The 21,114-nt window shown below is 46.5% G+C and overlaps 1 protein-coding gene across 1 annotated transcript in view; it reads left to right on the top strand.

Moving 5' to 3' along the window:
- Positions 1 to 8,697: 8,697 nt before the first annotated feature.
- LOC134512965 (protein ELYS-like) overlaps positions 8,698 to 21,114 on the top strand; it is a gene marked incomplete at its 3' end in the record, with an annotated part of 30,398 nt that continues 17,981 nt past the window's right edge. Inside the window, exons 1-11 of the mRNA XM_063328891.1 lie at positions 8,698 to 8,818; positions 9,538 to 9,791; positions 11,489 to 11,669; positions 12,464 to 12,671; positions 13,388 to 13,504; positions 13,594 to 13,678; positions 15,307 to 15,454; positions 16,105 to 16,237; positions 16,325 to 16,506; positions 16,893 to 16,954; positions 17,786 to 17,914. Coding sequence (XP_063184961.1) covers positions 8,698 to 8,818; positions 9,538 to 9,791; positions 11,489 to 11,669; positions 12,464 to 12,671; positions 13,388 to 13,504; positions 13,594 to 13,678; positions 15,307 to 15,454; positions 16,105 to 16,237; positions 16,325 to 16,506; positions 16,893 to 16,954; positions 17,786 to 17,914 — 1,620 coding nt within the window. The remainder of the gene's footprint in view (positions 8,819 to 9,537; positions 9,792 to 11,488; positions 11,670 to 12,463; positions 12,672 to 13,387; positions 13,505 to 13,593; positions 13,679 to 15,306; positions 15,455 to 16,104; positions 16,238 to 16,324; positions 16,507 to 16,892; positions 16,955 to 17,785; positions 17,915 to 21,114) is intronic.

Here is a 21,114-nt window from a genome sequence, read left to right as displayed (position 1 = left end):
GTATCTATTTCATTCTTTCCCTTTTTATTTTATTATTAGGATTTCATGAAAGCAGTTTAGTTTCTCCTAAGCTCGTAAATCTCTCTCTACCTCTCCTCCTCCTCTCCGTGTACGAGAGGTTGGGGGGGAGCATCTGTCGCCGGCCATTGGCCAATTCGGCCAAAACCACGACAGATTTATTGGCGCCCGACGTGGGGCACGAACGCAGCTCTGATAGATTGCCTGAATAGTTTGAATTCCAGCTTGTTCAGGGAGAACAGAGAGTTCACAGCATGTCGGTCTTACGTGAAATCTGGTATCGTGCCTTTAGAGAGCTTTGTATGAAGTTAATGGATGCAGTGGGGTTTAAGCGGTCAAATATATTGCATGGCCTGTTTCTCGTTTGTGTTTGGACGCGGTGGTCTAAGCGTGCCACGTTGGCGTGGGTTTGCCTTCAGAGGTATAAAATAATTGCTTGGATAACGGTTCTGCCTGCCTATCTTGGGCATCTCGTGATGGAGGCTTTTCCTAATTACACTTTCGGGATGGATTCTTTTCCTCATTACGCTCTTGGTCGTACCTGGGGAAAGTTGACTTTGCCCTTCGGTGATGATGCCAAAGCGACAGTAACAGAATCGGGATGAGAAACCTTCGGGCCGTTTCGAGAGTGAAGGTTACTTTCATTCGTACGTGATCCTGTTGTCGGTTTTCCCGAGTGTGTTGCAGGGCTGGTTTATTGTTAAATATCGGTGCAGGAGTGAGTATGATGTGACATGTGATGTTGCTACTCAGACCCCGGGGCCAAAGCCGAAGACAGCAGAAACTCGGGCAGCCCTGCCACCGAAAGCTGCAGTAGGAATTCAGACAACCCCCCCACGGAAAGCTACAGCAGAAACTCAAACAACTCAGGTGACTGCCCAAGCCGCAACACAGGCACAAACAACGCCACCGGCCCCGACACCAGCCCGAGCGGCATCGGCTGCCCCCCACCGGCCCCGGCATCGGCCAGGCCCACGGCGGCTGCGCCGCCCAGAGGCCCCGGCGAAAGCCACGCCTCCGCCCATACAGGCCAAAGCCACGGCCCGGCCGTAGGGACACCGCCGCCAGCGGCATGGGCTGCCCCCACACGGGCCCCGGCAAACGCCACGGCTCCGGCCCGGAGGCGGTGGAGAAAATGACTAAGACAATAGCTGAGCAAAATGAGAAAAGTGCTAAACTTCTTCATGAAATGCTTGAAAAAGTGTCTGAGAAGGGGAAAGAATCCCACTCTTCCCCTGAACAGAGCCAGCTTGCAGTCATTAAGAAACAACGGTAGCGATTCAGCTTTTGGCCACCTCACTTGCTCTTCCTCACTTGGCGGTACAGTTCTGCTCTGACTTTGCGAGCCTGTCCAGCTTGCTGGTCTCCTGGGCACCGTTTTCCCCACTTCACGGTTCAGTTTTCTATTGGAACCAGAAGAGGGAGGGGCTAGGAAAGGCCAAGTGGGTGCTACTCTTTGCAATGATGGCGTGCTCTCCTGTCATTCCACCTTACGAAACCACGCTCTTACGGTCTTTAGTTCCCCATAGAAGGCAGGAGTGGGTCAGACGACGAGTAAAGAGAACGTCTTGTTTCTGGCCGTGTTTTCCGGTTCCTTCTGGAAAACCGTCTGGGGAGAGTTGCCTCTTAAAATCAGGGCGTGGGGGCGCTCAAAAAGCTCACGCGAATACTGAGTGAGAATGCTTGGGACAGTCTGGTAAGGAACGAAAGCAAAAGGAAGCTTGTTTCTGTATGTTTTCTGCCTTGACCCTATCTTCAAAGAAGCCCATAAATAATTCTTTGGCATCGATTTTGTAATTCCAACATTGCAAAACGTTTTCCTCTACTGAATACTGTTGGTAATCAAAAAATCAATTTGATACTTCTCTTTCTTTTCAGGACCACAAGAAAAGGAGGCTCTTGGTCACCTCCACCGGTGGAAATAAAATTCGTCTCTCCTTTTGGAAGTGCACTGGATAAAGCCTGGATCGTATTGCAAGAATATGCCCGGTGTGCAAATATGTCTGAGGATAACCGAGCAGTTTAATCCCCCATCAGAACTTCCCCTCGTGGAACGCTACTCTCAGGCTTGTTATTTCAATAAAATTGTTTGCTGCAATTTCATCAGTTCCCATGTAACCACTCGTAAATAGCTTTGTTGTTGATTTCTGGTGGGGAAAACAAGCTACGGGCAGAAACCAATCCATAGGGTCTCACGAGTCGTTTACTTCTTCTCCGTAGTCTTCCTGGTACAGAACAGGTTTCTTTTTGGCGTTGGTGAACTTAATACTGCGAAGCTTAAAGCTTGATGCCGGTGTCTGCCAAGTAGCGAAGGGTTGTTACAAATCTGCTGAGCCGGGGCTTCGTCCTTCCTGGCGGCAGGAGCCCGGCCTGGTGCACCCCAGACCTGGGGGTGTCTCTGTCCCAGACCCTTGGATGCGGCTGCTGCTTTCCCGTTTGCAGGTCAGGCCAGTAGCAAGGCTGAGGGTGCACCACACACATGCACGACAGCAACGCGGCTGGCTACGCAGGCTGCCAGAGACGGGGCCGTGCCTTTACCACCTGCCATCTTGCACTGGGGCAGCTCACAGAAAGCCGCCTCTCTGGCTTGTTGCAGTTGAAGCTCACGAGTGACACCAGAGGCATGCTGTCACTCTGCAGGTTCCCCCACGCAGCCACATTTGCAGAGCCCCAGAGGATCAGCAGAGCCTTGAGCCCAGCTGTCGTCTGTGCCCCAATTCTGGGCTCCGTCTCTGACCTCTGGCTGAGACACCGCATCTTTCCAGAGATGGCTTTTCCTCCTGCTCACTGGCTAGCCCACCCTGAGGTCTGCTAGCGGTTTCCTCGTGCACATTTGGCTAGGGGAAAATACAACAAAAATACAATAAAATGGTGTATTGAAACGTATGTTACGATGGAGTTTAGAAAGTCTTCTCTGATAAGAGAAAACAGTTTTAGTAGGAAATGTTGAAGATATAAAATCCCTTAGTTTCTCTCAAAGTTTAAACACCGTTTTAAATTTTTTAAAACCCTCCTATCTGTAGCAAATGGCTTCTTACTAGAATGATGTGGTGAAATATCCTGTTTCAGAGCAAAAGGATTTCTAAGAGTGGTTTACCAGTACCGGATTTTTGCTGAAATCACGGGTTTTCCAGCGCAGCTCATGGTGCTTGCTTTGGTTCTATGGAAAGTGCAGGCACACAGAATAAGCAACAGGGAGAAGAGAAAAGTCATGGGGCAGAAACTTAATGTTTAAGCTGCTGAAATACACAGCCTAGCTTTTGCTGTTTGTTGCCTGTCTGTTTTACCTTCTAATTACTTCTTGTCTTTACAGAACACTTTCAACGTGCTGGAAATCTATAATGACCAGGTAATGAGGTCGCTTTGCTTCCGTATTAACAAATCTTAGTTTTCTGTGTACACTGATTTCTTTTTTGCTCATTGTAATTTGAAAATCATCCTTTATGCTCTCTTAACGTGACCCTTCTGGGCATGTTGGCTGAAGTGTGTGGGTGCTGCCTGGACCTAAGAGCATCGTTTTATGTAAACGCCGTTTTCTTTACATAAAGCGAGGCAGTATTATAAAACAAGTAGTTTTGTTTCCTGTAATCTGCGATTACTGTTGGTCCTGTGCACCAGATGTTGCATTCCTAAATAAGATGAAACCCCCACAGGGTCCTCTTTGTCTCGGGTGAATTAACTGTATACTCCAGCACCTTTGAAGAGGTATTTTTTCTTAAAGCAAGTACTATCAAATGAAAGATGGAAGAATACAAATAGAAAACGTGCACGTGTCAAAATGTTGACTGTAAGTGCTGACAGTCTTCAAACAGCTTACCTGAGTTTCTTCAAATGCTAACTTTCTTACTGTTTTGAACAAATTTAAGGACAGATTCTTCAACTGTTACTTGTACCAATACCATCGACGTGGTTTTGAGGGTTTTTTTTACGTTGGTGCTAGCGTAAGGCAGAGTTACCAGGATTTGAGCACCTTCAGTATTCACTTTGACAAAACCCACCTCTGTCTTCTCATCTGTCTGTCTCTCTTTCTCCTAAATTGCTAACCTGCTAAAAAGAGTTAGTTTATAGCCAGATTGCTAAGACACTAGGATTCTTCTTTTATGTTTAAGGACTTTATGGTCATCTTTTCCATGTTAATCCCTATCTCATTTTTGGTAGGGTTTAAAACTAATTTTAAAAACCTCCTTCAAAACCCAATGGCAGGTAATACGTTTGATACGCTCACAGACTGCAGCCGAGACTCCAGCAGACCTCTGTTACGAAGGAACTCTGTCAACCTGACGATACGCTGAAAGGCACACTTTCATAGTTTTTCCCGCTCTGGTCTCGGTGCCAATTGCGGTCAGGTGCTGGGCAAAATGAGAAGAGATACCAGCTCAAAGTGACTGACAGCTGAGGAGGAAGGAAAGGGTGAATGTGCCAATAAGGGAGGGCAGCATATTAAGAGCTTATTCTGTATTCTTATTAACGCACGGCGTATATTTTGACAGCTAAGTTATGTGACGGAGGTAGCTCTTTTTCCTGAGAATTCTGGGTCTCTCTCGTGTGCGTGACTTAATTCAGCTTCTTTCCTTCCCTTTCTCTCCCGGCAATGCAGCACAGAGTTGAAACGTAGAGCGTACAGATGACCCCTGCTGCCAGGCGTTGGTTGTCTCTGCTTCCCGATGCCGGATCCCAGCGACAGTGCCACACAGAGCTATTCCTTCCTGCCCAGGAGCAGTTTGCTTCCCGGCCACTTCCCCAGTCCCTCGTCTCCTTCTGCAAGAGGAGGTTCCCTCTCTCCTCCTGGCCTTTCTGGGGCTCAGAACTGAAAACGGCCCTCTTTGCAGTCCTTCCAGACAGGCTTTCGCTGGGACTCCAGCACTAATTATTCCTTCTTATTCCAGCTCCCCTGAAAAGAGCTCAGGCACTTAGATGTCTGCTGTCCCAATGCGGTTCATGGCTCCGTGACCGCGTGGCTGCAGCTGCCTGGCTACGAGGAGATATCAGGAGCAGAAGATTGAACGTTTCCCGCACCAGTTCAGTCCTGCAAAGAGCTGAATTGCTTTCACGTGCCGATGAACGCAGCCCCCTTGTTGTGTCTGAATTAGGACTCCATCTGACCCGGAGATGAGGCCCATGTGAACCAAGACCCCCAGAAGCCTTGTCTGGGGTGGGCGCTCCCTGACAGCGGCTGCTCTCCCCTTACTGCCTGCTGGCCAGCTGGTGCTCTGCTCTATTAAGGCATCTTAGCAGCACCGCTGCATTTCTGCCTGGCGATACAGGAGTAGTACTTAATATCTGTGACTTGGGATTTTTTTTCAAAGGTGTTCTGTTTGGTTTTTTTCTCCACAGACACATTGCTTTTAAAAACTTGAGAAGAAAAGCTCTGCCTTTGAGAAATGGTCCCTGTCCTCATGTGCAGCACTGGCGTGGGCACATCCAGTTGCTCAGAGTCAGTTCCCTTATCAAGTGCTGATCAAGACAAAAGCCCAAACCCAGTGTAAGTAAGGCTATTGCAGGCAGGAGGGAGAAGAGTTTCTGCTGGCTGGGAATGAGTGGCGGATCCGGAGCACACAGGCCACGTGGGAGTCCCGTCCGGAGGAAGCCTGGAAGGAGTGGGAGCACCAGTACGTTGCTGTGGCTCAGGCGAGTTTCCCAGTAACGGGCATTGCGGCCAGATCCATGAACCTCTGGTCTTCTGAGTCTGATGTTTTCCCCTTTTTGTCATCTTTAAGATTTGTTACTCACGCCCCTCTCTGCCCTTCCTTAATAAACCGTGACTCCAGGTCTGGAACTTCTGCCAATAGAAAGGAAGCGTGGCGTCAGTCTTTCAGATCTAATAATTGCTTCCTGATCATGTTTGATAAAATGATGGGGGTTTGATAAAAATTAGGGACTTAATTCTGTCGGGAATGCTGAGCCCTGTGTGGGGTGTATGGCTAACCGGGGTCGTTCAGGTGCTCCCTCTGGATGGTTGTATCGGTCTTGGCTGGCAGCTGGCACAGGCGTTTGGGCACACAGTACCGTACCCTGTTCTGCTGAGGACAGCTTCTTGTTCACCTGCTGCATCAACTGGTTTTCCTGCATTGATCTGCCTGGGGTTTGCTTTGTTAAGACAGTGAAACGAACATAATCAGGCTTCTGTTAATTTTGTGCCTTCTACCTAGGAAGCTGTCGGATACAGTTTTGGAGAACTAATGGTGACAAGGCTTTGCTGGTGTGGTATTGCTTGACTTGTGTGGTGGAGAGAAGCCTTAAATTGGCAGGAGAGAGTCACCAACAAGCCGGGCCTGTTGCACGTGTTGCAAATGCATTTGCAGTTGGGCTTGTCAGGTTGCTCTTTGTCAAAGTATGTTTCAGAATGAGATACGCAAAAGCCGCCTGGACACGGTCGTGGGCAGCCTGCTGTAGGTGACCCTGCCTGAGCAGGGGGGCTGGACCAGAGGACCTCCAGTGATTCTGGAAGGCCTTTCTCTTCATTGTGATGCTGGGATTCTGGAATTCGTGCTGGGATTCTGGAATTCGTGCTGGGAGAGGCGAGCGGTGTGGTGTGCTGGGAGTGCCTTGCTCACCACTGTCTCCTGTGCTGGGAAGGCTGCGTGTATGTTCTGTCCTGAGACACTCAGCGCCTACGTCTGTCTGTCCAGGTGCACCGAGCAAGGTAAAAAAGAGCGTAAGGTCAGAAGTGCCTTTGGGAACTGCTGCGAGCTTCGCCACGGTAGACGGGGACTGCAACTCTTGAAGGGAAGTATAGTCGTGTTGGGGAATAACCGCAGGAGGTAGCTGGGTAAAGTGGCTCCAGCGTCAAGTTCTGATCTGTGTTGGTTTTGTTTGTTTTTTCATGGAGAGGGATGTCACATCTGTGGTCTGCATCAGACACAGGGTCTTCGCTGTTGGGGGCTGTTGGGGTAGAGAGCTGAAATTCTTTCCTCGTCTCACCTTCTGCTGTAGCTTTGTGCTTGTGGAGCATCTGCACAAACTCGGCAAGACAATCTGTAGGCTGCACTTGAGTGAAAAAAGGCCGATTGTAGGATTCTGGTACAGACCGTCTCTGTCACGCTGGTGGCTTTTTAGACTACAGCTTAGGGCTTGGATGAAATGTAGGGTTTTTGCCTAAACCGCCGGGAGCGGGGAGGCTTTCTGCCTAAGCGGGAAAGACCTGACCCGGTGGTACTCCCTAAATCACCTGCTCACTCACTCGCTAAATCCTCTTTCTGCAGGAGTAAAATCCGGCAAAGTGCAAATTCACTGAACCTGACGACTACGAGAGTGCAGAAAGTGACTTTTCCATCTGCTGCTCCTCCAGTGCTTGTGAGTTGCTTCCTGTTTCTCTGGGGAAAATGTCATGGAACCAGTCATGAACAACAATTCAAAAATTGGTATAACTTTTATAAACCCTTTTATAACCCTTCCCTGAAATCACTTTAGCTTCCACCTCTGGCGGAATGAAAGAACGACGCCTGTCAGCTGCAGCCTTTCCCAGAGAGCTAGGGAGTCTCTCCGTGCAAGAGGGAGTTAAAAGTTGCCTTAAAAGATGCCTGACTGTGTCCTGGGTGGTGTCCTTTCTAAAAGTGAAGGGGTTTTTAGCCCTCCCTGCAAACTGAGTGTGCCGTTTCACCCGGGTATGAGCTAGCAGCCCGGGCTGACTGCCACAAAAAGGAGATGGACAAATTCCCTCTCCTTCTTCCCGATGCGTGGTCCTGCCTCCTTCCTTGTGCCACCTCTTATGCTTGCTGGTTGTCTCTGCAAGGCAGTTGAGCTCTCGAAGCTGGTGGAACACCACCTGCTTTTCTGGGTGAGTTTCCTGCCTGCTCAGGGAGTGAACTTGGCTCCTAAAGTGCTCTAAGGCACTGTTAAGGCAGTGCGAGGTGAGCCACAGGAGTACGGTAGTAGAACAAAGGAGCAGATGGAGAGATGGGAGGCGGCGGCAAGTCCTCTCTTTTGGTGGCAGGGAAGTCAGCATGTTTTGTGAAACCATCTCTTCAGCTGCGGCTGGCCATATTTTTAGCTTTTTCGTCAGTAAGCCCATTGCATTGTTGGCCCTTGAAACGGATTTTCAGGTACTACCGTCAGTCAAAACTGACATCCCTGAACCCTGACTTGGCTGAATGTGATTCTGCTTGAACATGTAATTTCTCCATGTTTATTCTTCTTGGAGCTTTTTAATGCAAAAATCTATCCTCAGCCTGTGACTCGTGGTACGCTCCTTTCTTTGGAAATAGTTTGGAAGTCATAAGTACCTAAGGTGAAGACCAATGGTAATTTTGGCTGCTAGAAGACAACTGACAATAAGTAACAAAGGGTAAAGTACGAAATCAAGGGAAAGGACAAATGGAAAGTTGTACCTGTTACTGAGAAGCTTTTTAAAATCTGATTTTTCTCAGCTCCCATCTTCCTAACCTGTGTGAGTAGACTTGAACTCAGTGTATTGGGCTTTTTCCTGTTATTTCTCTGTTGATACGTCTGGGTCGCTTTTTGTTGGTGATCTCACAGGCATCAGAAAAGCAAAGGATTCTCCTTTTGCTCTGCCGGGAGAGCAAAAAGTCTCCCGAGTGCCATTATTTGCAAGGAAAAGAGCTAGAGGTGATGTCTAGGGGATTTTTCACTGCATACTGATGAAACTTCTGTCACTCTCAAGAATATTTCTGGCTGACGTGAGTCTAGTTGTGCAATTTTTTCCTGTATTTACAGCGAAGAATGCAAGAGCTAACAGCTGAGGTAACGAGCAGTCTGCTGCAGTTTCCAGAGGTGACTCTTCAGGCACTTGGGGAAGATGAGGGAACCCTCGGCTCTGTGCTGTGCGGGAGGTTTTCTGGAGGTGAGCATTTTCCTTTAAATTTGGTCTCGGTACAAAGCTGTTCTTGCCTGGAGGCTACCTGAAGCCTCAGGTCATCGTATCAGCTGCGTCAGGTTGGTGCTGTTAAGAGGCATCCTGTTTAGAGAGAGAGAACAAAAAGGGTGCTTCAGCGATGACAAATGCTAATATTAAAACGTGAGTATAGTTAAACTTTGAAGTGGACTTTCCAGGTGATGTGACAGTAGAGCTGGGTGCCTATCTGGAGGTCTAGGCTTCTGTTAAGACCAGGTGGAATCTATCTACCTGAGTGTAAATGCAGGAATTGAGCTCATACTTCCTTTGGGCTGGCAGTAGTTCAGTGAAACAAAATGCCTTCGATTCTTCCTCTACGCTCTAAGACTTGTATTCCCATATGCGTTTAGATCATTTCTAGCAAAACCAAGGCGAATATGGTATAAAGGCTGTCGATCAGGACCTTGTCATCTTTATCGCAAACAACCCAGATTCTTCGGTGCGGGAATGACAAGTACAAATGCAAAATAACAAGGTGGTTAATTTTAGGAGGGATTGCTTGGGGATTTCAACGGGTGATTTTGAATCATTGACTAGAATGAGGTAGGTCGGTCTTCCTCTGCTAGGTACGTTTATTGAAGGAAAGGGGCAGGCACTGTGATTTTTTTTCAGCTGTTTTCAGTCTTCCGTTGGACATTTGCTTCAGTCCTCTTTCTTTTCTCTCACAGGGAGAAACGGCCTGGCGTGGTTGGCACGTGGTCCTCACCTTGAGGTGGTGAACTGTGTGACAGGAGAGCGGCTCTCTGCGTACCGTTTCAGTGGAGTCAATGAACAGCCTCCCACTGTTCGCGTGGTGAAGGAGTTTTCCTGGGAGAAGAGAACTGGACTGCTGGTTGGGTTGGAAGACGCAGAGGGAAGCGTTCTCTGTCTGTACGACCTTGGACTCTCAAGAGTGGTTAAAGCAGTTGTTCTTCCCGGGAGGGTAGGTACCTTTTAATTGGAGAAACGAAGCTTTGATGTTGTTAGGTGCTGCGTAGGCCTGTTTTAGGACAAGCTTTGGAGCGTCTCTTTGTAGGAGGTATTTTTTCTATCGCGCGTTAACATCCTGTCACTTGAGAGTATCCAGTCAAGACGGTGTTGCTGTAAAATCTTGGGCTTAATGTGCCATTATTGTTGGAGTTTACTGAGAGTAAAACAAGTTTTCTGGTTTTATTGTAGAGCACAGAGTTACCTGATTCTCTCCTTCCGCAAAAAGGCATTGAAAAGCACCTTTGTTTGGCCCTAATTGCTTGATTTCCATCAGAAATACCGTCTTTAAAATGGCTCAGAATTCCATAGTTGTGCTGTAAATGACTTCGACACATTGCCTTGAATCTCAGCCTAGCAAGCAGGCTGAGGAGAACACATTTTTCTGTTGACTTAGGAGAGGAAAAAAGAGCCTCTAGTGAGTTATCTGACAGATTGTTGGGAGGTCACCTTTCAGCCTGCAGTCCTTGAATCTCTGCTCTCTGACTAGTGTGTTTGTGTAGATGGGACACACTGGTGTAATGTTGCTGATGTTTTCTGTCTTCTGTAACCCAGAAACTCAAATGATGTGTGTCCCCTAGCCTCATTATCTTAATGTAAACAAGAATCGGTGGCAGTCAATAGAACATCAAGATTCATTTTTATCATCTTAGAATCTGCAACAACTAACTAACTAACTTCTTAGCCAGCTTTCCATCAGCTGCTTTGGTTTGACTTGCTAGAATACAGGTGGAGTTTTGTTTGTTTGTAATGCTACAGTGTGATGACTAGTAGTAAGCATTCGTATTGGGGTGACTGAGAGAGAGAAATACGTGCAGCTTTAGCGCAGGAGTCTTTGTGTGCTCGTGTCTCTGCTCTAGCAGTCAGTGTTGTCCTGGGATGTGCTGCAACGTGTGCTGAAAGGTCTGTCTTCGCCTTGTGAGACAGTTGCGTGCAGACTGCTGGGCACGTGAGAGAGCAGTGTGCGCTTCCTCCTTTAGGTGGAGTCACCTTTTTATCTGAGAAGCTGCTGCTTTAGGCTGGCTTTTAACATTTTTCTCAACATTCGTGAAAGCGCTGGTGTGCATTTAAAGCTTCTTTTCCTTTATGTGGTTGTTACTTTTCTTCTAAATGCGGACTAGTGTGAATTTTACTAAGCTGGTCTCTCCCTTCAACGCTTTCTAAATACGTTTCGCTCCCATGGAAATGGTGTGTCTCCCATGCAACTTGGCCGCTGCCTCGTCTGACTCTCGAGCCCTGATTTATCCTAACGCCCGTTTGTCAAAGAAGGCATAGACTGTACCGCGGTGCTGGTGGGCTGTGAGCGGTGGGAGACCTCGATGTAGTTGTGTTTGTCTGTCTTAAGCCCCTTGAATACGATAAAGTTTCTTGCGTATAACTGATTTTCTGTGTTTTCCTCCAGTTAATTACTGCGAAGTAGGAAATGGAAATTGCTAAGCTGTACTAATAGAATGCCCCATGTAAGTTGAAGTTAAGTCACTTACCCGCAGGAAATCTAGTAAATGGAAGGCAGTAACAGGTTTTTGTACGGGGCTTTTTTGTCTTTGTCTCTTTTCTTGATCTAATTGCAAACAATGCTTTGATGCTCCTGTATTTACTTTTTCTATTGAGCTTGTCAAAGAGCTCAAATAGTAACTTGTAGTTTTCCTGTAGGTAACCGCTATAGAACCCATAGCGAATCACGGAGGACCCAGCGTGAGCACTCAGCACCTCCATCAGAGTCTGCGATGGCTCTTTGGGGTGGCAGCAGTGGCTACAGATGCTGGCCATCTGCTTCTGATTGACCTTAGTTTGGATGATTGCTCCTGCACTCAGAACGATATCGAAGCATTGGGTAAGCCTGCAGTTTTTCCACATGAATTTAAACGCAAGAAAACTTCTGTCTTCTAACGAAACAGTATGCATCCCACTTTGAAGACCCTTGTGTCAGACATTTCTGACGACTGGTTACAGGTGGCAGTTTGACATCGTATAGTCCTGACCTGATTAAACCTGGGAGTGTCTGACTGCTCCTCGCAGTGTTGTAAATGCCCCCTCCCACCAAGATCCCTGTGCCACTATGATTCTTGCCAGAGAGGTGTAGGAATTTTGCCACGTGAGCCGGTGCGGCCGCCTGGTAGGAAGTTGTGTTGGAGGAGCCCTGTTTCCCGGGAATGCTCTTCTGCTTGTGTTAATTGACTTGGGGCAAATTTTGGGTTTGTTTTTTAAAATAAACCCCACTTACCAACACCCATGCATTTGGATGAATGAAATCTCGAATAGGTGTACTCAGATTGCATACACCGTTTTGGCTATTACAACAGCAGCTTCAGCAATTGGTGCCACTTCAAACACGAGGTGCCACTTCAAATTTCATCACGAGGCCCAAACTCCTGCTTTTCAGAGTCCGGGAAGAATTTGGTCAGATTTTTACCTAGCTTTCAAACGTGAGTGAGAATACTTGTCTGATCCGAGAGTTCTTATGTTGTTCAAAGACATACATAATGGAAATGGCAAAAAAAAGTGTTGCATAAATGGCTATTTTGCCTGGCACGGTAGCATTAGATGATAGGGGTTGTCACGTCAGTGCCTAAAATGCAGCCTAAATGGCATAACGTATTCATTTATTGCTTGGTTTTGTGTGTGTAGATCTAGAAGTTGTCACTAAAAATCCTGCTGAAGTTGCACAAAGAAGAGAAACTGTGACCAGCGAAGGGAGACATCTCTGTTTTCAACTACAAAATGCTTCCGGAACAGCAGTATCAGCCCTGTGCTACATAAGCAGAAGCAACCAGCTCGTTGTGGGTTTCTCGGATGGCTACCTGTCGCTCTGGAATATGAAAACTTTGAAGAGAGAGTAAGTAGGCCTTTACACTTGGCCATGCCTGGAGGTGTGGGGCTCTCGATTTGTTGCTTAAGGAAGCATGTGGATGTAAAGAGAACTTTTTCAGGGACTGACATGAGTATGAGTATAATCTTGGCACGTTCAGAAATCCTCTTCTGACATAACTTTTCAGTCATACCTGGATCAAGTGGTCCGCCTTCTCCCCAGTGGATTAGGATTGTTTTCCTTATTGTGCCTGTGGATTGAGGAATTGTGGGAAGCATGCTTCCTGGGGTTTTCAGAACCGGTTACTGCAACTGGGGCATCCATTGAAAGGCTGAAGTATGTCAGTGATGTGATTTTGGTGCCGATATTCTCTAAAGTGTCCAGGGTGAAACTAGTGAGACATGAAAACTCAATAGCTGACCTGTGCCTGAAAAATGTATTCTTTCCTGCATGTCAGCTTTGGCCGAAAGAGCAATCTCACCTGAGATATTTGGCTAACTTCTGGTTGGGATTCCCTTCAGCAGATCTGCACTGACTCCCCAGAAGCTGTTGGATGCATAAATAGACAGTGGAGGAATAATTAGGTGGCAAGAGTAGAGTGTGGAGGTACAAGTAAGGTTCAGAAGTCGGGAAGAACAATGCTTGACGTAGTCCACGAAACGAGAAACTACCTGTGTTTGGGCCACTAGGCTCACCTTTTGTTTTCTTTTTCGTTTTGCTTTTTTTTTCCCCTAAACCTGTAGGCACCACTCTCAGCTTGAAGGAGGGAGGATTCCTGTCTATGCTGTCACTTTTCAAGAGCCTGAGAATGATCCTCGCAATTGTTGCTACTTGTGGGCTGTTCAGTCTACGCAGGAAAGGTGAATAAAAACGTCTAGGTCTACTAACACGACGATGAGGACTATAAAGCAGCTTTGTAACCAAATTTCATAATTTATCCCTTTTTCAGTGAAGGTGATGTGTTGAGTTTACACCTGCTGCAGTTAGCGTTTGGTGACAGAAAACGCGTGGCCTCAGGACAAGTCATGTATGAGGTAAGAGGTGCATGCGTGGGAAAAGCAGACAATAGTAATTTTCTCTAAGGGAGTATCAGTTGAGTTACAGGGGTGAGATTTACCATCAAACTTCAGAGCTGGCTGAAAAAATAATCATGTTTTGCTGAGTCTTCTTGGGCACGGCCTTTGTCCATACCTTTTGGAAAGAAGGCGTACCATTTTATACTGCAGTGTCGTGTGTCCCAGCTAGATTCATCTGCAAAGAGCCCGTATAAATGAAATTCCTGAAGAGGACGCGGCTTTTGCAAATAAAATTATTCTGAAATACCAAACGAATGGCATGTAGGAAGAGAAGATTGGGCCTTGAATCGCTTGGTTTAACCAAGCTTCGGACTTGAATAAGCTTCTGTCTCTCTCCCTTTCTTAAAATACAGTCATACTCTAGTCTTTGCTGATCTTCAGTTTTATATTCTTGGTTTCCCTTAGAGCTTTGTCAGCCGGACTTTTCACATGAAATGCACCTACAGTGTCTCTTCAGTGTTGATCCTGACACTTAGTAGCTGTAAAGATAACTCGTTCTTCTTTTTGGCTGGGTGACCTATTCAATCTACTCTTAAAGCCAGGAAAATATGTAATTTGGTCAGAAGAGTGTACCTAAATGTTAGATCTGGCTCCAAGGAGGATGCGTTCAAAATACAGATGTGAGGTATCCTTGTATCTCAGATAGCTAACAGAGACAAGGCGCATCTGTTAGATGTGTAATTCCATTCAGTTGTATGCCTGGAAGTCTTCCAAAATCTTTTTGAGGGGACAGTAATCTTAGTTCAGAGCAAGTCTTTCCTCCTGATTTGGTACTTTCTCTTGCATATTCTCAATAGCTATGGAACGAAACAGGGGTGACTCTTGTATCGTGGTACTCTGGTTTTTGTAGGGACTGTGCCTTTTGATTTTTTTGGATTAATTTAGATTTTGAGTGTTTTGCTTATGTGTAGGAAAGGTGCTTCCTCATTTGCCACTGTTGCTTTTGCATAGATAGAGGTTAGGTGTTTGGAAAAAATTTCTTTAAAATGCATTATCTATCACGGTGACCAAGTAGAAGGATCTTCCAGTGATTCAGCACGTTCTAGATGCCATCTCCTTATCTTTGTTGATGTGCAGGGGTTTTATGACAGAAACATACGTTGCTCTAGAGGAGCAGCGCACCCGGATTGGGTGTTTTAGTTTTAGAAGGGCTTTGCTTACTCTTCAGTATTACCTTGCCGGTATTTCAGTTAAGGCTTACTGCTCTTTTGCTGGGACTTCTCTAACATCATGAGTTCTGTAGTCAAGATGCAGAGCCAAGAGCTTTGCATGCGTGTGTGTTGCACTATTTCAGATATCCCTTTGTAGAGATATATTTAGGTTTTATAAAGAAACCTTGATGTTGCAAGGAATTCTGCAAAGCATGTTTAGATCTGCAAAGCCTTTACAGCCAAACTTACCCGTTACGATTTGACACTGCATTCTCTTGCATGTCAGGCGTAGTTTCTATTTACCATCAGAAATAGGCTCATGTGAAATACACAGTATAATAAGCCTATTCTGTTAGACTGTCTTTCATATTTAGCCATAATGTATGTTTTTATCTTAGAATGACCTTTGCTCTCTTCTCTGATTTTTTCCCCCAGGGTTTGGAATACTGTGGCGAAAAGTTCAGTTTAGATCTCACGGGTGGAGTCTTTCCCTTGAGAGGCCAGATGAGTACTAAATTAATCAGCTGTCAGACTGTCGAAAAATTCCACAGCGACGTTGACGGAGAGGATAGCGTAAATGAAGGTTTGTTCTGATGTCCGTGTTTGGTGATTTTAAAAGAAGTGCTTTTGGAACCTAAGCAACGAATGCTGTTCTGTCCCCACAGTCTGAAAGTCTTGCCTATCTGCATAGACTAGATTGTTGGGATTATTTACGAAGAAAAAATGGATGCTTAAGTTATGTGGGACTTCTTTAAGGGAAAAAGTGGGTTTTATTTTATGCTTGCTGACATGCTATCGCGATGTATGGTGGGGCCGTTTGTATGATGATGGTCAGTCGTTTTACTCCTCCAGCTGCCATCTTTGAACAAGAAGTTCAAACTCTCCATTGCTTAGGAATGTTACCAGAATTTTTTCCCTTCTTCAAACCGATGTCCGCATCTGCATCCAGATGGTAGCCCGTCACAAGTGCTGTTCCCCAGGGCACTGCACTGGGGCCACTTCTCTTTAGTATCTTGACCAGTGATCTGGACGAGGGGACAAGAAAAAGGGGCAGTGTGACTGAAACCTATTACAGAGATGTTTGCTATTCCGTAATTACTGTAATCACTCTTAGGAAGTGTTGTGTTTCACGAGTGACAGAACAGAATGAAGCCAAAATAGAAAGTGGTGTTTTAAAACTATCGGATCTATCGTATTTTCTACAAGTCAGAAACAACGTCTTGTCTTTTACAGTCACGTCTCCTGACACCAGTGTCTCAGTCTTCAGTTGGCAAGTGAATACGTACGGTCAGGGAAAACCATCTACTTACCTGGGTGTATTTGACATTAATCGCTGGTATTCTGCTCAAATGCCAGATTCGCTAAGGTAGATTTTTCTTCAGTAGTTTTCCATATGCCTGCCAATAATTCATTTGAATGTCAGCATTTAGCTTACGCGCTTGTTTTCTTTAAGGCCGGAAGAATTCCCTCATGAGTGCCCCTATTTTGCACTGTGGTCGCTGGATACCGTAGTGAGCGTGACTTCTCCGAAGCTCCTTTTGGATATTCTGGTCCATGAGCGGAGTCTAAGTTGGGGAGTTCCTCCTTCTTATCCACCACCTGAGCGGTTTTTTAATCCAAGCACCTATAACTTTGGTAGGTATTTCACTGCTTTTGAGAGTGATAAGCTTAAAATGAGGTCAAATGCCATTCATTGGTTCTCTTGTTCAGTCATTGTTTGTCATTCAAAACCCAAACCAAACCAAACCAAAAAACCACCCAGTCACCCACAAACCCAACTCTGATCACGTTGTACTGACAAGGTATTTACTATTGTGGAACATATCTGACAGCCGGCTGAGTTTTGGTGCTTTTGTAATGTAGCCGGTGAAGTGGTGCTGGTTATAGCCTGAAATGACTGTGAACTGAAGCTCAAAGCACTCAGTTATATGTTTCTAGATACCGGTGTGTAAAAAATGTAAACTGGTCATGCCATAACTGTGAGAGTACGGAAGGTTGTCAAACGTTCCCTGTTTCTGCAGATGGTACGTGCTTGCTGACCTCCGGAGTCGTTCACATGACTTGCACCGGCTTCCAGAAGGAGGTGATCTTTTACTGTATCTTTATTGCGAGTGGCAGGAGATGTAGCTTTTCTAAGTTTTCTGTTGCACTGCTTTCCGTGTTAGGGACCGTTTCATGCTCATCCTGCCCGTCCACACGCATAGTTGCAATTGTATCCTGTCGCCAGCTGTATGCAAATGGTAATGTTTTAGGTCCCCTCTTGGGACTGTACAACTGCCGTTGTCTCCTCTTGAAGCACGATCGGGGATTGAACGTCTAGAAAGGAATGCAACGTTGCTCCAGGAGCAAGAACAAAACCACTGTAGAAGGCGGGGAAAGGTGTTACTTCTTTATTGCCCCTCAGTCGAACTGCCTGCATAGTCTTGAGTTGGAGTTTTGATCCCCAATTCTCTTGAAAAAGGAGGGAATGGAGAAAATGAAAAATCACATAACTGTTTGAGGAGTGAAAATTTTGTTTTCTCCCAAACTCGGCCAATTATAACTTCTGAGCCACGGCACAGATTGTGACAGATAATTTTGAGTGAAGTTTCAGCTCACTAAATGTTTCCAACATGAATCGGCTTCCATACGAATAGGCATAGAAAGGATCTTCCAAAGCGTGAAGTTGCATGTTAGCTGAGCTTATATAGAATGTATTTTGTGTCAGTGTTGAGGGAAAGAGCAAGGCCTGTGTATAGACAGAGAAGGTAGAAAAGACTTAATTACGCAGATTGCTAACCTAAAGCATCTTAGTGGTTCAGGCTGTCTGACGGTGTCAGTGAACATTTAGATTCTTCCTTTTAGAGGTTATCCAGAAGCGTAGTGACGGAATAACAATGCTGTCTTAATCTGTGGTTTTCGATTGATGTTTCAGACCTTGAATTTTTTGAAGAAATCTGGCCCTTCAATATGGGAAGCCATTCAGGAGAGCTACAATAGGTGTCTTGTAGCTGGCTTGCTGTCTCCAAGACCAGTTGACGTCCAGCCATCCAGTTTGAGTCAGGTGAGTGCCTATGAGGGAATCAAGGGGGAAATACATCCATCTGGTCTGACAGGGCTGGAGGGGCTACAAGACACGATAATCCAATTTTTGGATTCTTTGCAAAGTTGCATTGAAATACAGGCATGACCTGAGCTAGCAGAAGTAACCGTATCCTTAGATCCAAAGTAGTGACTTTGACTGGGAACAGCCCTAAGAGATCTGTCTTTAGAGACCCCTCTCTTAATTCGGTGCCACACACAGATGCGCACAAGGAAGCGTGCAGTCAGTGCTGGTCATGCCCAACATAATGCATGTGTCCCCCAGAGCAACCCCCATCCCTGTCAGATTCTCAAAGCAGTGGTTCAGTGCAGTAGCCGACGATGGGGGCGTCTCACTGGGATGCGAGCTCTTGCAGACGTCGGCTTGCTGCACTGTCACTGTACGTGATCATTTGCTTCCAAGGAAGTGGGCTGTGGTAAAGGATTACTGCTGTCAGCTCTCCCTGGCAATTTCTTCACGGCTTGCCCTCGTTTTCCCTTCATCGGTAGGCTTTTCTGCATCCTCTCCGGGCGGATCTCCACCTCTGTAGCCTCTGCCTTGTGCTGCAGTAGCCCAATTTGCTGCTCTGAGACTGCCCTCTTGCAGCTGCAACACCTTAATCACCTTTATCTCATGACACTCGCTACCTTCTCTGTGCTTTATGCCACCACAGTGACTTCACTCCCCCTGCCATAGGTTTTCCATTTGCATCAACCTTTCTCTGTCATTTGAAGAGTTCCGTGAGAGATGGAGCCTTTGTGATGAGCAGCCCATCTTCTTCCCCCCGGCAGGGTCTAAGCGAAAGGATCAGCCAGCTGGTCATCATGCAGTGGAGCCATCAGCAGGAAGGGGAGAGCAGCCTTCCCGCTGCCCTCATCTTCCTGCCTCCTGGATTCTACATCAGGCTTGTTATGCATTTGAGCAGGGATTTCCTGTGAGTGTTAGGAAGACAAATTTCAGAAGTAGGGTCAAGAAGCTTGCTTTGCAGTTTTGTTTGCCACTGTGAGCAGTATTTGGTGTGTTTCCTTGCCTGAAACCAGTATTCAGAAAAGGTGGAAACATCTCATGTGTCTTCTAATGTGTAGAAATCGCTTTGAATGTCATGATTTTGCCTGGAAGGGAAAGATACTTTTCAGTGTGTTTAAAAAACCAAACAAATCTCCCCTCCCCTCATCACCCCCCACAACAAAATAAAGTTTTCTGAGGGATCCTTTCATCTGAAAGAAGTATGAGAACTCCAGCTGAGACAAGCTACTACTTAATATCGCGCGTCTGTGCATACCTGTGGATTATTCTTCTAAAGGATTAGCACCACATTATAATCCAGTATTTGAAGAGCCTAAAATTTAAACCTATTAGAATGGAAATGTTTCACTTCTTTTCTGTTATTTCAGAAAATTCATAGAATCGTTTGGGTTGGAAGGGACCTTAAAAGATCATGTAGTCAACCTCTCCTGCGGTGAGCAGGGACATCTTCACCTAGATCAGGTTGCTCAGTGCCCCATCCAGCCTGACCTTGAATGTTTCCAGGGATGGCACATCTACCACCTCTCCTGGCAACCTCTTCCAGTGTTTCACCACCCTCATTGTAAAAAATGTCTTCTCTATATCTAGACTGAATCTATCCTCTTTTAGTTTAAAGCCGTTACCCGTGTCCTATCGCAACAGGCCCTGCAAAAAAGTTTGTCCCCATCTTTCTCATAACCGCCTTCTAACTACTGAACCCCCTAATAAAGTCTTCTCGGAGCTTTTTCTTCTCCAGGTTGAACAACCCCAATTCTCTCAGCCTGTCCTCATAGGAGAGGTGCTCCAGCCCTCCGAGGGGCACAGTCACCTGCCTCGACCTGCTGGCTGCACTTCTTTGGATGCAGCCCAGGATATGGTGGGCCTTCTGGGCTGCACGTGCACAGTTGACTCACGTCCAGCTTTTCATCCACCGGTACCCCCAAGTCCTTCTCCTCGAGGCTGCTCTCAATCCCTTCATCCCCCAGCCTGTATTGATACTGGGGGTTGCCCAAGGTGCACTTGGCCTTGTTGAACCTCATGAGCTTCACACAGGCCTACTTCTCGAGCTTGTCCAGGTCCCTCTGGATGGCATCCCATCCTCCAGGCATGTCAGCCGCACCACTGAGCTTGCTGTCATCTGCAAACTTGTTGAGGGTGCACTTGATCCCACTGTCCATGTCACCGATGGAGATCCTAAACAGTACTGGTTCCAATCTGGATCCTTGAGGGACACCACTTGTTACTGATCTCCATCTGGACATGCAGCCATTGACCACTACCCTCTGGATGCCACCATCCAACCAATTCCTCAGCCACCAAACAGTCCACCCATTAGATCCCTGTCTCTCCAATTTAGAGGGAAGGATGTTGTGGGGGACCATGTCAAAGGCCTTACAGAAATCCAGGTAAAAGAACCCGTAGCTCTTCCCTTGTCCACTGGTGTAGTCACTCCATCATAGAAGGCCAGTAGGGTGGTCAGGCAGGACTTGCCCCTGGTGAAGCCGTGCTGGCTGTCTCAAATCACATCCCTGTCCTCCGTGTGCCTTGGCATAGCTTCTAGGAAGATCTGTTCCACGATCTTCCAAGGCACAGAAGTGAGGCTGACAGGTCGGTAGTTCCCAGGGTCCTCCTTTCTACCATTTTTAAAAACGGGTGCAGTGTTTCCCTTTTTCCAGTCACTGGGCATTGTTACCAATTTGCCAGCGCTGCTCGTGGAGGGGGTACGCTTTTTTTGACCTTCCTTTTCTGGCTGACTTATAACTTAATTTTCTGGCTGACTGAAAATTCTAACAGTGTTTTTGGGTATGAGACCTGCTTCATGTCTTCACAGTCTAGAAAACTGCTTGGCTGTAGCTTCAAGTGTTTCCAAGCAAACAGTGTATTTGTTCTGCCCCCTTCGTGCACTCCAATGGCAAACCTACATGCACAGAATGCGTAACAGGTGATAGCAGAGGATGTTTCTGAAAATAGTTGGAACTCAGTACGTGAAGACTGTAATGCAGAGGCATGCGAAGAAAGATTAGAATTAGGCTGCAGTAAGTTGAAATGTCAGAGGAGAAGTGTGTTAATGTGTTCCTCAGAGCAGTGAGCAGTCCAGCCTGTGGCTGGAATTAAGAGAGAGGACGTGGCATTCCTGGCCTGTGTCCTGATTGACTTTGTGATGTCTGAATGAGTAT

This window comes from Chroicocephalus ridibundus, chromosome 3 (assembly GCF_963924245.1).
Source record: "Chroicocephalus ridibundus chromosome 3, bChrRid1.1, whole genome shotgun sequence".
In the NCBI taxonomy this organism is placed as follows: Eukaryota; Metazoa; Chordata; class Aves; order Charadriiformes; family Laridae; genus Chroicocephalus; species Chroicocephalus ridibundus.
Note: the sequence above shows the minus strand (reverse complement) of the source record. Positions and strands in the feature narration are given on the sequence as shown.